The sequence below is a fragment of the Dermacentor albipictus genome, chromosome 5 (assembly GCF_038994185.2).
Source record: "Dermacentor albipictus isolate Rhodes 1998 colony chromosome 5, USDA_Dalb.pri_finalv2, whole genome shotgun sequence".
Taxonomy (NCBI): Eukaryota; Metazoa; Arthropoda; class Arachnida; order Ixodida; family Ixodidae; genus Dermacentor; species Dermacentor albipictus.
Window position 1 is genome coordinate 132,867,822 of NC_091825.1, and position 13,176 is coordinate 132,880,997.

Below are 13,176 nucleotides of genomic sequence, written 5' to 3' on the forward strand. Positions count from 1 at the left end.
CATCATGGAAAGTAATAAGAGCAGCAATGAGTGAGATTTTTGTGCCTGTGAAGTGCTTACAGCTAGTGATGGAAGGAAGTGTGTGTGTGTGTGTCTTACGTTCATATTATTATTTTAATTATTTCCAGTCATAGTGCAAATAGTATAACCACAGTGGTCTTGGCAGTCGTGGTAGATAACCTCAGAGCCTAACGGCATGAGTGTTTTACGCCTCGTATTATAACAGCTAAAAGAGAAAGAACAGAGCTGCATGAGACCAAATGACAGAATGCACGCACAATCAGTCAAATACACACTCTGCTTCTTCTTTTCCCATGTACTTTTTCAGCTTTTTGCTTTCTTTATTCACTGCTTAAGTGTGAGGCAACATTATCTCATCCAATTTAATATCTTTCTCAGCTTTTGTACGCACCATTTTCTCCATAATCACGAACATCTGAACCTCAACTTAAAATGCGCTTAACTTTCACAACTTGTTAAAATAAGTACAGCTTGAGTGCTAAAAATATGAAAATTTAACACTAGCCTTAATCATACTTACTGCACACAAGTTTCAAAAGCAACTCTGATTAATGTGCATTGGCTCCCTTCAATGCATGCATGTGGATGTTCACACACACCTACACATTCACATGTTATAACATTGTACAGTTCACAACGTTTACACAAGACATATACTCTCTTGTACCAGGTCACGAAATGACAGTTGCACGTCACCACAGAATTCACTTAGTAAACAACCACGACAAACACACGTAGACACTGTACCCACATAGACACTGAACCCACATAAAACGCACACAGGGAAACAAATAACAATAAACACAAAGATAGTCCCAGAATGAAGAATAAAGTTGGCTGTGCACTTGACTGTTAGAAGAATAACACTGTTCTGTCAGGTGCCTGTGAGCAAGTCTTTAAACTGCTTTGTAAAATGATTTGCTATCCAAAAACACTCTTGACTATATTACAAAAAGTGGCTATGTACCAAAGTGATAGCCAAAATGCAAAGGAAAAGAGAAAAAAAAAAGGTTGAAAAAGTCAGCTCGTACCAACCATCAACACACTCACCTAGTGTGCTCTCTGAACATTGTGTCTTTGTGTTCATGGCTGGAGGCTGTAATGGCAAGTGTAAAAAAAAAAGGCAAAAAGAAAGAAAAATCTATGTAAAACAAAACACAGTGACCCAAACAGCCAAGAAAGGAAGGACAGCAAGGAAGCAAAGAAGCATTCCGAGAAGAAAGCAATCAGAACAAAACAAACACAACAAAATACACACTGCAAGCGAGACAGACATATAAAAAAATGCTTGCACATTTGAAGACACGCACAAAAATATAATGACAAGCACAAGCTATCACACGAACAGCCAGCTGCTGCATGCACCTAGTCACAATGTGCCTACAGCTTTCCCGACACACACAGTGACCAGCAATTTAGCCACAAGGAAGCTGAACGAAAAAGAGAATATACGTGAACAAACATAACAATTGATGTGGACTGCTAGAACTGTAACCCTGAGCTGTCTAACACGTACAAGTTATGGAAAATAAGCCTTCTGTCCCTTTCTCTCTTTTCCCAGTGTAGTTAACTTCCGTTAATTCGATCCTTACGGGACTAAGCGTTTTGTTTGAATGAACAAACAGCACTCAAACTAATGAACTGATTTTTTTTTTTAATCGCTTGAGGTAGTCTGTCATCATAGACAGACTTCTCTAGGACAGTATTATGACAACTGCACCTGTCGCTATTGATCAATGGCCCTCGGATCTCAACACTATCACTGGGGCTGACAAAATTCTTCGAAGAGACATCACCCAGGGCACAGTGCATATTGTCATCATCACTACAGGATGTGTTCATGTCAGCCATCTGCACTAGACCGTTACAGCTGGGTCAGCAATTAATTTCTTTTCCTTCTCTTCGTTTGTATTTGGCTATTTAGTATTTTTGTCCTTGTTAAACAAACAGCTAATTACTACTACAGCAGGACAGGTTGCTACCATTACTGTCATCACTTCAGAAAGCACAATTTTTTTAAGTATGCTGAATTTTTTGTGTTTCCGAGCTTTTAGCAACCACTGCACACATGAGGGAGCATCAGTGGAGGTCAAATTACCCAAAGCAGCATGCTTTCACATTCAAACTAAATGAGTTTTTTTTTCATTGCCTAATGTGTGGTTTCTTGCCGGGACATTCCAATGCATTCAAATTAAGTCAAATTATCTGAGGTCGAATTAATGGTAGTCGACTGTATAGGGTGACAAAGGCTTTGTGAACATCTCCCAAACATATCTTGTTTCCTGCCAGTATAACTTGAAAGCTGAAACACAAAAACAAAAAAGCAGACAAACACACGCACGACATGCACTGTTTCCAATTCTACAAACATGTCATCCTTGGTGTGAAGCCTTCGTCGCAAGGCTACTTGAAGAATGAATGCCGCTGAATCTTGGCTACATTGTGCCGTTGTCAAAGAACTTGTGGTGCTCAAAAGATCTATAAATTTTGCCTACCTCCTCAGAGCTTCTGAGCAAAGCTGATGCAACAGCAGGTTGACTAAACATCCAGGAACCAGCTACAAACACACAAGCAGCTGCTTCATTTCTTTTTACAAAGCTGTAGACGTGTGCGCATGTGTGTTTACTTGTACACCTGTGCGTACATGTATGCATGTGCTTCCAATGTAGTGTATCGCCATGAGTGCAAACAGAACTTGTCTTGGCAATCGGCACAGACTGCTTCAGCAAGACAAATCAAGTTCACGGGCACAAGAGTACTCAGCCCACACATCGCAACCACAAAGTTACTTGTAGTTCCTTTGTTTTCAGTCTTATGCATATAGCCCCAAGTAATGTGCAAAAATGTACACCAACTGGAAAATTAAATTTTTTTCTGCATTCATCAATGTTACGCCCTCTGCGCGTGCTACGAAGTGTGGCTTATCCATGCCAGAGTTTTCGAATCTGTACCAAAGCAACTTCTACTAAATGCCACACCTCTGAAATCTTTTTCTTGTGTTACTCTGCTATTAAGATGAAAATGTGGACGAGTATTGACCACACTGAACAGTTATAACTTAAAGACAAGGACCCAAGCAAAGATGCAGGACAAACATTGAACTCTATATGCACAGCATCATTTCTCTTGTCTTTGCCCTTAAATACAAACTATTTATACGGCTGGCTTACTCAGCCTTTGAGAAATCCTCTTATGCTTATATAACTCCAGCAGATGCTTCATTAATTTATTTACAAAATAAAGAAGCATGAATGCACGACAGAAAATGAAGTGTCAGGGATAAGCTTTAGTTACCAGAAGTAAAGAAATTATTAATAGTACTAAAGGCTTTGTAAAACCTTGCAAAACTAAGTAAGGTTGTAAGTTCACCTGGCTGATATGAATCACACAAAATGAAGGGGGCAGTTCCAAGACAGGACTCCATAAATGTTCTCCATTTGTTTTTCCATAAATGAAATTATCTTGACTTGTAGACTTAAGAACATGTTTGGCTTACATAGAACAAACAGTCAACAGCTGAGGCAATTGTGCGTAAGAAGATGAAGCGTGAGCAAGCAATATGTAGGAACCTAACCATACTTGCAAGGCACACAACAGTAAATGGCTCTTGCTGAGCCAACAAATAAAAAAGAAGCATGAATAGAGACCGGATTTTAAATGTGCACAAAATCTGGTATTACATGAATTCCATAAGACTGCTTTAGGGACCCTTTACAGGTGCCCAAATGTCAGATAAATTTTCCATGCATGTCCTGCTCTGTGTAACTGAATCACAAAGCCATGTGGCCACTATGCAAATAAATCTTAAGGCTACACTGCATGCTTTAAGCTACTGCATGGTTCACGCACACACTACTACTCCAAATGAAAGACACTTCTGAGCATGATTCTGCTGAATGTGAACAGCATTTGCATAATTTTTTTAAAAACTATTACTGCAAGTGGACAGGAATCCTCAGCCAGCAATGGCAAAGTGGAAGCGATACATAGGTCCAGACAAACTTTTAGTGTAGTTAACAGCTAAGCAGGACAAAAGGGAATGCAGCCAGATGACAAAAGAAGAAAGATCTATTGTATGCTAAAAGCTAAGAGTGACGCAGAAAACCAGTGATTTAACTTGCACAATGCGTGTGCTTCAGCACAGATATATTGTAAGGCATTGTTTCCCTCCCAAACTTCACAGGTGTCAAACTTATATTCAGACTGCCTTCATTCGGCATTAGCAAACGAAAGAAGAAGGGCTGCAGAGGGTGACATCTGCACGACACCTTCGTGTCCTTGCTAAGGCAAGGACACGAACAGCAGGAAGGATAGGGTTTTGAGGCATGAACAGAAAATAGATAGGAATTGCATTGAGCACAGCAATGATAGCCATTTGCCGTACAGTTCTAATCTCTTCATACAGGTCTACATATACCGAAAAGAAATTCCATTTTTATGCATGCGCATATCCTCTAATAAATCTACAAGCCAAGCAAAACCAAACAAGAAACAAAGCCAAAACACCGTACAGCATCCACACCAGGGCGATCAAAGTAATTCTCATCCAACACGCAACTGGAAAGTACATAAGCATCGCCTACGAAGGCCACCCAAGGAGAGGCATGCTACAGCCACTTACGCATGCTAGCCACAGGCCACCGGCACTGCGTCGAAGCAAGGAATATTGCACCAAACATGTCACTCGGCTGAACCCATGTCGTGTGTTAGTGTGGTCAATTACGAAATTTCATGAACGGAGGGAATCTGATTTACTGGCAAAAAAATACGCCAAGTGAGCCACAGTGTAGCTAATATCAGAAAATATGCTCTGCTAAAAAGATCTCAAGTTTACATTTACGCTCACGGTCAAAGTCTTTAAATAAAATGGGCCTTGTCTGGCTGACGTCAGAGGAAATGCCCTTTGCAAAGGAGTGCTATATTTTCTTGAAACTTGCGGTCCCCCACTATGCACAACAATATACTGGTGTTCTGGTACTACAGTGCTCCATTTAGACAGCTGACTGATTGACCTGGACAATAAGTCTTGGGCAACTGTGCGAATGGATTAAAGGTCAATAGAAGTGACTGTAATTCACTGCTCTAAGTTGCCGCTGTTAACAACAGTACGTCTGATTCCATGAAAGCCCCAATTTGAAATATACACAACCAAGATACGACTTAAAGTACCAAAAATCCACAGCTTGGATTAGGTGAATAGAGAATGGCAACCATTTCCCACATACAAACAGGAGAGATTTCTTTTATTCACCATATTTCAAGCTTTGCTCCAAGTAAAGCAAAAGGCAAGACTGTCATTTGTAGAAAAATTCTCTTACTTGCACTGTACAGTTATCGCAGCAAGCCCTACGCAGTAGCTTCAATGTTGCGAACTCCCTTATTCCAGTCAGTCTTATGCACGCAAAGTTCATAACGAGCTCTAATGAGTGCAGGAGCCTTAGAATGGCAAGTATCTGTCAATGTTTGTGTCAAAAATTGCTAGAACAGCCACAAAGGCTGCTCTGTGTTTTCATTTATTATTTAGCTCATACAGTCAGTAGGATCCCTTAGAGATAAACTAGAAGGAACCTTAAAAATCTGCTCACCTTATGACAGGCTTGGCTTAAAAGGTGAACAAATGTTCAGCTTATTAGATTGTTTATCTTAACTATGTGAACTACGGTGTTCAGCACAGATGACCCTTAGTTTATAACTTTTTCCAACCTTTTCTTCCTTGTAATCAATTTGCATTGCATTTTAACTTTATTGCACCTAATTTCTAACAGCAGTTATTTTGCAGCTCTGCTCTGACGCCCATGGTGAGAACATTTTTTACTAGCTCAACAAAAGACTACATAACCTGTCAGGCACCTGAGTGTACAGGTAATTAATTAATTCATTAGAAGGCACTGAAAAAAAATTTTAACTCATCATTACAACAGCATGGCTGTTCCGAAGTCACAATATTGCGTCCTGATTGTGGAGATGAAAACTGTCTTCCAGAGTTTCATGGGAAGCTCAGAGAACCATTCTAGCACAGTGGCCCACATGCGAAAACCACGTCAAATACCCTTAGTCACTCCAATGACAATGCTGTTTCCTTAATAATCTGCTTGCCCCCCCCCCCCTTTTTTTTTTCATGCAACATGCAGTTTTCTCATAGAAAAAGCTTGTGTGCATGAAAGAGAGTTAAGAGTTCATATTGAAGGGTGCCTATATTATCACTGAATTCATGCAGTTAAGCCCGCCTGACAAAAATACAGCAGTTACTTCGCTATCTGAAAATGAAAGAAAAAGAGAAACAAAGCAAGTTGTCCCACTCACCTGGGCAAGAGGCTTCTTGGGAGATTCCTTGGCACCGAAACCAACCTTTGCACTGGGTGCATCACTGCTACTGCAACGAAAAGCACAATTCAAGACTTGTGCTTTCAATCAAACAAATGTACTGCAGTGTAATCCAGTTACGACAAGGCAATGATATATCACTGCAACAGTTGGCAATTCAACACCATATTCACTTTTTCAGCATCTTTAGTAACAAGCCCCTACAGCAACACCACATAACACCTTCAACTATTCGTACAGAATAAAAGTACCAGTTCGCACACCATTTCAAGTTACATAATTGTCACTTGAGCTATGGTGCGTCAAAATAACAGCTCGTGTGTTGTACCTCTATCACAGGCACAGATAGAAATATTTCCCTATAGTATACTGAATGATATGCATTGAAATGTAGATCAAAGACGGACATCTCTAGAATCACTTTTATTTGCTGCATTTCCTGCCAGATAAAGCAAAATAAACTATGACCAACAAGGAGGCATGACCAATAAAAATGCAAGAACCCTTGTCAAGCAAGGGGTAGTCCCGTTGGCAAGAAAGCCCATCACTATTTCTCTAATATTTAGCTGTTCAGGACATTTTACGCACTTCAGTCTAGTAAAACACTACCAATCAAAAACAATGTTAAGTTAACAAGCTGCAGGTTTACATAATTATGAAACAATCTTTCAAGCCTATTCTGGCTTCAGATAACTGATGCAAGTTCTACAAACCATACTCATTAGCCAAATTCAGATTTAGTTTCTTGAACGTGACTACAGTACATCATACTGAATGCATACACTAAATAAGTCTTCTATGAGCATCAAGAGCATCAATAACACAATGAATGAAAAGCCTACCTAGAGTTAGCCTGGGCACTTGAAGGTGGCTCATGAGCCTTGGCCTTGCTAGACCTACTGTGAAGGTGATTGTGCTTCAGGTCCTGCAAGAATCACAAAAAAATGACATGTCAGATACCACCCCAATGCAGGCACGGGTAGCATCCCCTGCACGACATATCAATGTGAGTGTTCCAAACGAATTGAACCTTCCCAACATCAACTTCTGCTCTTCTACTTAGCACAACAAGGTTAGAAATCCTGAAAACAAGCCAGCAGTCATATGCGTTTCTCTTGCTTGCTCTTAAAAGCAAGCATTTTTCAATGAGGGGCAACCATGAGAACTAGGTATGTATGTGCTGCCACTCTCTTCATGCTTGGTCAACACAGTTGACTCAACCGCTATGGCATTCTGTTGCCAAGCATGACGTCAGGTTTACCTCTCAACCGCTGTGGCTGCATTCTGAATGGGACAAAAAAGCAAGAACCCCCATGTACCGAGCTTGAGGTTTGCAATAAAGAACTTCAGGTGGTCAAAGCTATCCCAGATCTCGCCACTATGGTGTCTCTCATAACCACAGTGTTACTTTGGACCATTAAACCCGGTCAGTCAATCAACCAATCGATCAATGAACCTTTCTGCGTGCATGCCAGATAAAACAATAATCCAGTGGTTACTACAGTAACGCACATCAGGCAATTGTTGAAAAGGTGTCAATATTGTAACCACTACAAGTGGCTTCATTTTCGTGTTGACAAACGGGATTGTTCTGACAAGCAATGTTGATGCGCTGTGTGTTCAGGGGACAGAGAACAAATAATGTCACTTGCTGCAGTTCTGCTGCAGAGGTAGAAGTCTTTTGGCAACATGAGAACTTGTTTCCAGGCAGATTCGCACTCACATAAAGACATTTTAGGTCTAGAAAAAAAGACAACCGCAATCAGAATACGCATAAAATAAAGGCACTGAGCCACAGATGTGTATTTCCGTTTTTGTGGTCATTGTTCTGCGCAACTCAAAATGTCAATGTTTCCAAGAAAGACATTCACACCACATGCACACACGTTTGCCACAAGCACGTACTATATCGTAGATACTCATCATCATATCATATAGTCTTCCTTTTCATACACTTCATTCAGCACATTACCAAACGAAAGATATGCATTGCCTTGATCTTGGAATATGTTGTACAAGCTGCATCTTTCTGCAAACTAGCTTCAACCTGCATAGCAGGAACACTAATTTCCTTTCCATGGGATCCTATCTTGTATTACCAACTGTTGGTTTACTTCATGCATAATCTCAGGAGTCAAGAGTACACCAACCTCTATCTTGGGAACCTTGAGTGTGACCATGGGCGACCGCTTGCCCGTGCCAGGTCCGAACAGCCTCCTCTCCCGTGGCGACTGGCTCCCAACTTCTGAACGTACATCAGCTACACCGTGACTTCCACTGGCTGGCGCAGGAGGTCCAGTGGAATGCTTTGCCGACTCTGCAGGACGAAAAAGTACACACTGGTCAGTGCTCCACATCACACTTGAGGCAGGTCTGGTACACAGGAAAAGACAAGCAGCCAATGATAGACCAATTTCGCCATGTGGATCGTTCCTGCCATTACCCAGATGCCTAGAGAATTGGCCACCTAGCTACATGTATTGGTCACCTAGCTAGAATTGGACACAGAATTGGACACCTAGCTACACCTAGCTACAGGTATTAGAAAAACGTGAGTCATAGTGCCTCGGCTGGAACCACAGTACGAAATTTACCAGACATTTTCACTGCATTTCATAAAGCTCACATAAAAGAGCACATTGAGGTGCTGATTTCTTCTTACTTTTTCAAACATGCAAAAAGAAGAGGGGAGAGATGAAAATGCAAGGAAATCTACCACACTGGGAAACAAACATTCCCAACCATTGTTGCTATGTGCTCACCTAAACAGAACTGCAAGTAGCCCCTGCAGCAGTGGATTCATAGGGATAGCTCATGGTGAAATCATTCTACTTAAAGGGACTGACAACTGGCCAGAATTTGAGACATTGATGGAAATGAAATGATGATGATTTATAGTGATAGAATCCAGCACACTGTTCGTGATTTAAGTAGGAATTATAATTTTAAATTGGCAAAGAAAGTCTCAAAAACCAGTAAGTGGTGAGGCCTGGCAGTGAAATCTTGGTACTTCAGATGCATTCTATCAGATTACTGTACATAAGTTGAAAGTTCAGCATATTTATAGCTTAAAATTGCACTTGGTATCTCGTTAGACACTCGCGCATTATTCTATGCTTTGGAAATAAAAATCGCATGCGTGGCTACAGCAGCATGCTATGCTGCGTATCACGTGTTGAGGCGTCATTTCGTTTTCAATCCGACTGGATTCATTTTGACAGGTTAACAACCAGAACAGTTGGGCAGGAAACCACAAAAACACGTAGCTATTATCACAGAAATACTTTAAGAATTTTGAAAACATGAATTGCAGGAACATCGACTTGATAAAGAAAATCATACTTTGTCACAGCTACGACCACACTTATTGTCTGCCTCGCACTAATGCCAGCGCATAATCTCTATCGCGCTCACCTATCACCATTTTCAGCATGCTTCCAGTGAATGACTCCATACTCACTGCAGATAGAAAAATTCGGATAAAAAATTTTCCACTGCGTTTTCCACGTTACCACTTCTGATTAGACACTATGACCAGTAAGTTTTAAAGCACTAAAGCACTAAGAAAACTATGGGTACCATGAAAATAGGTTGCCAGTTCCTTTAATGGTCGTGCAGACCAGTGGGCATTGCTGCTTTGTGCATTCAGAAAGCAACTTCGGTACACAGTACAATCACTTTATTTGCATAAGTGTGCAAATTAGCAGCTGTACCTGCCAAATCAACTCTCCAACTTCCCCACTCAAGGGTATTAAGACATGCAAATAAGATTTCCACGTTCCAGAAAGTGCCCCATTTATTATTTCCTTAGTTTGTCAGACATTCTTGTCTGCTAGTAATAGGCCTAAAGGTTTACAAAGCCTCTAAGGTTACATCCGTGTGCACTTAAGATACCAGACACAGGCTTTAGCATTCAGCGCGAAAACAGCACAAGTTCACCGCCAAACACAGTCAACTGTGCTTTGCACACAAAGGTCGTACTGAAAGTGACTTACCCCCAGTCGTCAGGCCTCGGGCTTCTCTGAGGCGTGACGAAAGTGTTCCCGCCATTCCGAAGGACCTTCCCACTAGAGGGACAACTGCCGAGTCTGATGCTGTCCTGCCCTTGGACATCGTGGGTGCATCTTTGGCAGCACTTGTCACTGATTCCTGCTTTTTCTCTGGCTGATGCTCAGATCCCTTTGTTTCAGGCTCGTTCCCTTCTTCCACACAAGAACCATCTGCCACTGCCAACTTCCCGCCAGCACCATGACAGCCAGGATCATGAGAAACTGAACGAAACACTGTGTCTTTCTTCTTCGAACTACCACCAAAGAGACCAGGGATTCCACCAGCGACTAAATCCTGCAAACTGACAGGTGCCTTCGTGACTGTAGGGGATGCACCGCTGACTGTGGCTCGCCGATGAATGGCAGCCCGTGATCGTGGAGGGAATACTTGAGCTCGGATGGATGACGGCGCGGCGACTGAGGTAGTTGTTGTCGAGGTGGCACTCTGCACAGCTGCATCCGGCAGAAAAGCTGAATCGTCGTCTTCCACCTCCCGCAGCACCACCCTAATTGTGGGAAAGCATAGGTGTCGTTCAGCTTCCTGCCACTCACATCCAGCTCCCCACTCCAGAAGCCAGAGGATAAAGTTCACACATAGGCCTAGCACCCAAAGCAAGTTTCAAGAGGTCAATATGCGAGCTTTGACAAGCGCACTCAAGAGCACTATAACTCAAGTGTGCAAATCCATTGCCAAGCCATGTTTTAAGACAAAAATTACTATTACTACAAACTATTTGAGACAAACATGAATAGACCTTGCAAATCTGTTCACCTCACCAAAGCTCAGCTTAAGATAAGCACATCGAATATAGATGTCTCAATTGCTAGTTGTTCAGAAAAATGTGTTGTAACAGAGTTTATCTTGAAGAGCATTTTCTGCATTTTATATATCGCATTGGCAAAAGGACCCAAACTTTTGCTTGCCTTGGGCTTGCAGGCTCTTGCTGTGTCTTGGCAGGAAAGACTTCTTCAATGTTTACTGGCTGGACACCATTCTCTGGCCACATCACCTTTCCATAGGTAACCTTCTTTAGTGGTATCCTGTATGGCCTCAACACTATTACCTGTGCATGATCAGAAACAAGGCACACAGTACTTCACAGAGGTGCTGAGAAACAGATAAAAAAAAAACAGCAGCCATTGTGCTCCCCCAAGAGAAGAGCTCACATCCAAGAATGACCAGCCAAGAGAACTGTACACGCCTCTCAAATCATCATTCTGCTGCAGCACATTTGCAGTAATTTGGGTGCTTGCAGAATGAAAATAAATTGCACGAATAACCCTTGCATTCCCTGGAACCCATATCAGAAACCTCGATAAGATTATATAATAGCACTGCATAAAGAAGGATAGCAAAGCTTCACAGTACTGACCTGCCCCAAGATATTTGTGTGCCGTGGCCTTTTCTTCAGGGTAAGCAAGACTTCAGTGGGATGCTCCTGAAGCATGTAGACCAGGTGCTTCAGCTGCCATCCTACCTAGAATGTGGGCCATCACAAAAAAAAAGAAAAGAATGCAGATTCAACACTTGGTAAACAGTTGCCAAACAAAAGGAAATTAACTCTGATATGACTTTGATATGGGTCAAGTGCATAAATCATTAAGACAGAGTGCTCTATCTAGAAGTGCTCAGCCAACCACAGCAACAAGCATAATCAAAAAATGTGCATACCACCGTCTGGTAGTTGATCTGAACAATCTCATCGCCAACATCCACTTTGCCACATCGATGGCTAGGGCTCTGAAACTTAACTCCGCCAACCACGTGGATGCCCGAGTAAGACGAATTGATCTGCATGCCCTGTGAATGCAAGTGAGAAAAACAAAATTTGGTCCACACTACCTTCTCAATGTTCTGCGCAACATAAAGTACACCCGTTCACACTGGTAGTCCTGATCACCTTGGTGTACTGAACTTGCACACGAACTAAGCCCTAAAGTCACGAACACATGAAGTGTGCTTAATACAAACAAGCCCAGCTCGGCATTACGAAACAACTGCATCACAATCTGCAGTGACACAAGCGCATAAGTACAGACGTTAGGAACCTGTCACATCTGTCAGTGTGAGCACAACCAATCACTGTGGCAACCCTCATACAAGTGACAGCCCTTTCATATTGTTTGCCACTATTGTAGGACTAGAATAAAAGATACAGCTACTGTCATCCAATCAGGAATACAATAATGTGAAACCACAGATCCATATGTTTTATGTCCTCCCGTGCAAAAGCAGTGGGCCCAGCCTCGAACATGAATCTTGGGCACCACAACATAACTACAACGCAACATGAAAACATCAGTCCGACACCCATTAGGCCCTAGTGAAGTCTTCAATGGGGGCAAAATGCAAGAATGTTGATACACTTAAATTTAGGTCACATTAAAGCACCACAGATGGTTAGGATTAATCCAGAGTCCCCCACTATGATGTGCCTCATAATTAGATTGTGGTTTTGGCACATAAACACAAAAATTTAATTTATTTACTTAAGCTTTCAGGAACTGTAAGCAGGCAGAACTCATCATAAAAATGCGCATCCGACATTAAAATACTTTCATTATATCCAATATTCGTTGTAAGCGTATATTCATTTCATGCTGATATCGACAAGAAGAATGTTAGATTTACTTTGTTATATCCAATATTTCATTATATCCGTGTTCTTTATGTTTTAGCTCAACTACATTATCATGTCCCGATAGAGACACAACGAGGGCACATAAGAGGTCTAACAGTAACCGCACAAACAGACACGACACAACAATAAATGCCTGTAGT

General features: G+C 41.6%; 1 protein-coding gene across 4 annotated transcripts in view; it reads right to left on the minus strand.

Moving 5' to 3' along the window:
• cnk (connector enhancer of ksr) overlaps positions 1-13,176 on the minus strand; it is a 37,598-nt gene that overhangs the window by 13,708 nt on the left and 10,714 nt on the right. For 3 of the 4 annotated variants that reach the window (XM_070538914.1, XM_070538911.1, XM_070538915.1), the window contains exons 6-13: positions 12,067-12,195; positions 11,768-11,872; positions 11,319-11,458; positions 10,341-10,900; positions 8,496-8,662; positions 7,188-7,270; positions 6,325-6,394; positions 1,072-1,117 (exon numbers count right to left, since the gene is read on the minus strand). In XM_070538914.1, the coding sequence (XP_070395015.1) occupies positions 1,072-1,117; positions 6,325-6,394; positions 7,188-7,270; positions 8,496-8,662; positions 10,341-10,900; positions 11,319-11,458; positions 11,768-11,872; positions 12,067-12,195 (1,300 nt within the window). The remainder of the gene's footprint in view (positions 1-1,071; positions 1,118-6,324; positions 6,395-7,187; positions 7,271-8,495; positions 8,663-10,340; positions 10,901-11,318; positions 11,459-11,767; positions 11,873-12,066; positions 12,196-13,176) is intronic. The other variant, XM_070538912.1, reaches the window with a different exon arrangement.